The sequence below is a fragment of the Pelodiscus sinensis genome, chromosome 1, assembly GCF_049634645.1.
Source record: "Pelodiscus sinensis isolate JC-2024 chromosome 1, ASM4963464v1, whole genome shotgun sequence".
NCBI lineage: Eukaryota > Metazoa > Chordata > Testudines > Trionychidae > Pelodiscus > Pelodiscus sinensis.
In genome coordinates, this window is record NC_134711.1 from 327,427,607 (window position 1) to 327,430,238 (window position 2,632).

Genomic DNA, 2,632 nt, shown 5'->3' on the forward strand with positions numbered 1-2,632 from the left:
AACGGCTTTACCTGAGCTTTTCTGCCTTCCTGCTTGTTGTCCAGTAGCCTGCTCTTGAGCTAAGAAGAGCCAAACTGGTTTAACCCAATAGAGCTCCAACATGAACATCCAAAGTAGCGCTACAGCAAAGATCTCAAATATAGATTTTAACATATGCATTCATTAGTACAGCTCAGCTCCAGATCTGTCCTAAGGCCCTTCCTGGGTGGTACAAAATGTATGAATATCCTAGATTAACAGAGAGAAAGGCAGAGAGAGATCAAGAGAGAGAGAGAGAAAGATGAGCAATAAGTCCCATTTCCAGGGATGTTCATGCACGTAACTTTGAAATCCATTTCCTGCCAACCCTCCTCACACCTAATCTAGTTTGTCAGTGACTCTCTTCCTATTTGTGGTGTAAATCCAAGACTAGGTTTTTTCTGATCTTCCTTGAGTTCCTGGGACTTTCTAGACATGTGCCGAGAGCAGAAAGATACCTGAACGTTTCCCATTCTTTTTCCTTTCAGGGAGGAAAGTTCCAAACTTCTCAGACCTGCCCCATTCATGATGTCAGCTGTCAATGACACCTCATTCACACATGCAGTGTTCCTCCTCACTGGGATACCTGGGCATGAAGACGTCCATATCTGGATCTCCATCCCCTTCTGCTTCGTGTATGTGATTTCGATAGTAGGAAATTCCTTCATTCTGTTCATTATAAAAACAGACCCTAGCCTCCATGAGCCCATGTACCTTTTCCTTTCCATGTTGGCCCTCACAGACCTTGGTTTATCGATATCCACCATACCGACAATACTGGGCTTTTTCCTGTTTAACTCTAGGGAGATCAGCATCAATGCGTGTTTTGCCCAGCTGTTCTTCATCCACACACTTTCATTCATTGAATCCTCAGTGCTCTTGGTGATGGCCTTTGACCGCTTTGTGGCAATTTGTAGCCCACTGAGGTATACTTCCCTCTTAACTCTGCCGAGAATCGCAAAGTTGGGATTAGTTTGCATGCTCAGAGGGGTTGCTGTATCATTCCCATTTCCTTTTCTCCTGAAGCGGTTCCAATACTGCCGATCCAATGTCCTCTCCCACTCTTACTGCCTGCACCAGGACGTCATGAAGATGGCTTGTTCAGATATCAGAGTCAACCATGTCTACGGCTTGTTTCTTACAGTCTCTACAGTGGGATTGGATTCACTGCTCATCTTCCTCTCTTATATGATGATCCTCAAAACAGTGCTGAGTGTCGCATCCCGCACGGAGTGCCTCAGGGCCCTGAACACCTGTGTCTCCCACCTCTGTGCCGTCCTGCTCTTTTACACCCCAGACATTGGCCTGTCTTTGCTACATAGATTTGGGAATGGTTCTAACTTGTTTCAGGTTCTCCTGGGCTACATCTATCTGCTGGTCCCACCTCTGATGAACCCGATTGTGTACAGCGTGAAAAGCAAACACCTTCGTGCGAGGATCATCAGGGTGTTTGTCAAGTGAAGGGTCGATTCAATACCACGTCTCAGGTCTGGTGACACAGGACATGAAAAACACAGGCCACCATCACTTGTTCCACCCTGGTCCCTTTTATCAGGCTGAGATTTACTCAGTAGAGAAATCATCAGATGGGTTGTGTGGCCTGGAGAAATGGAAGAGGGGTTGGTGTGGGAACACAGCACACAGAGTGAGGGGGTGAAGGAGACCTTAGAGGGCAGCAGCGTTTCCAAAGTAAGTGTGTACATGGAGAGCTAGGTGAGCAGTGCAATGGTCACATAAATAGCTACCTAGGCGGTGGCTCCAACTTCAAAATTCCTGATGCTACAGACAATAAAGAGACGGGAGGTGGCTGTTGTTTCCCATGACACCTGGCCTTTCCCTGGCCTGTCTCTGGTTAAACATTCAGGGGCCATGAAACAAGCTGCGGAGCTGTTCCCACCCACCCTCTGAGCCAACCGAGGCTGAGCAGAGCTGTGTGTGTGAGGGAGAGTCTGGCATACAGACATGGGGGTTCCGGCAAAGGACTTAGACCCAGATTCTATGCACCTCCCTGCCTATGTGCTGCCCCAGATGCTTGGAAAGGTTGGAAACATTCCCCAGCTCCCCAAGAGAGGCACAGCTAGCTCCTCTCCCAACCTGGCCCAGTCAGTGTAGCGTGACCCCCTTTTCAAAATCCAAGCAGGACACCTACCCGAGCTTCATCCCCCTCTGTGACCTGGCATCCCCCTCTGTGACCTGGGCCCACCCCTTGTCTTTCCCCTTTAGTCCCCACCCTCTGCTCCTCTCTTTCCCCAAGACTTCATCCTCCTCATTACCTGAGGTGCCCCTCCCTGCAGGTCTGAGGCCGGAGTTGGCCATAGTAAGGGTTGCCCAGGGAACCAGAGCCACTATGTGGAGTATCAGGCCCTACTTGTGTCCTGGGCAGAGAGAAGCCCCCACAACCATTTTCACCCCCCTCTAATGTGGGGTGTGCAATTGAGGGAAGGTAAAAAATTTGAAGCTCCACACAACAGCCTGCCCACCCCACAGCATCCCTTCCCACAGCATCCTTCTGACATGGCCAGGGGGATGAAGCCTGTGGGGAAGTGCATGGGCAGATGCCAAGGCCTGGTGGGAAGAGATGGGGCAGAGCTTACCACAAGCTGGCCTTGTCCTG

At 50.0% G+C, this 2,632-nt stretch overlaps 1 protein-coding gene across 1 annotated transcript; it reads left to right on the plus strand.

The window, feature by feature from the left end:
• The first annotated feature begins 513 nt into the window (after positions 1-513).
• On the plus strand, positions 514-1,479 carry LOC102456074 (olfactory receptor 51G2-like). Its single transcript, XM_006132522.2, has one exon. It carries the CDS (start codon positions 544-546, stop codon positions 1,477-1,479), a length of 936 nt encoding a protein of 311 aa, XP_006132584.2. The 5' UTR covers positions 514-543.
• Positions 1,480-2,632: the final 1,153 nt, after the last annotated feature.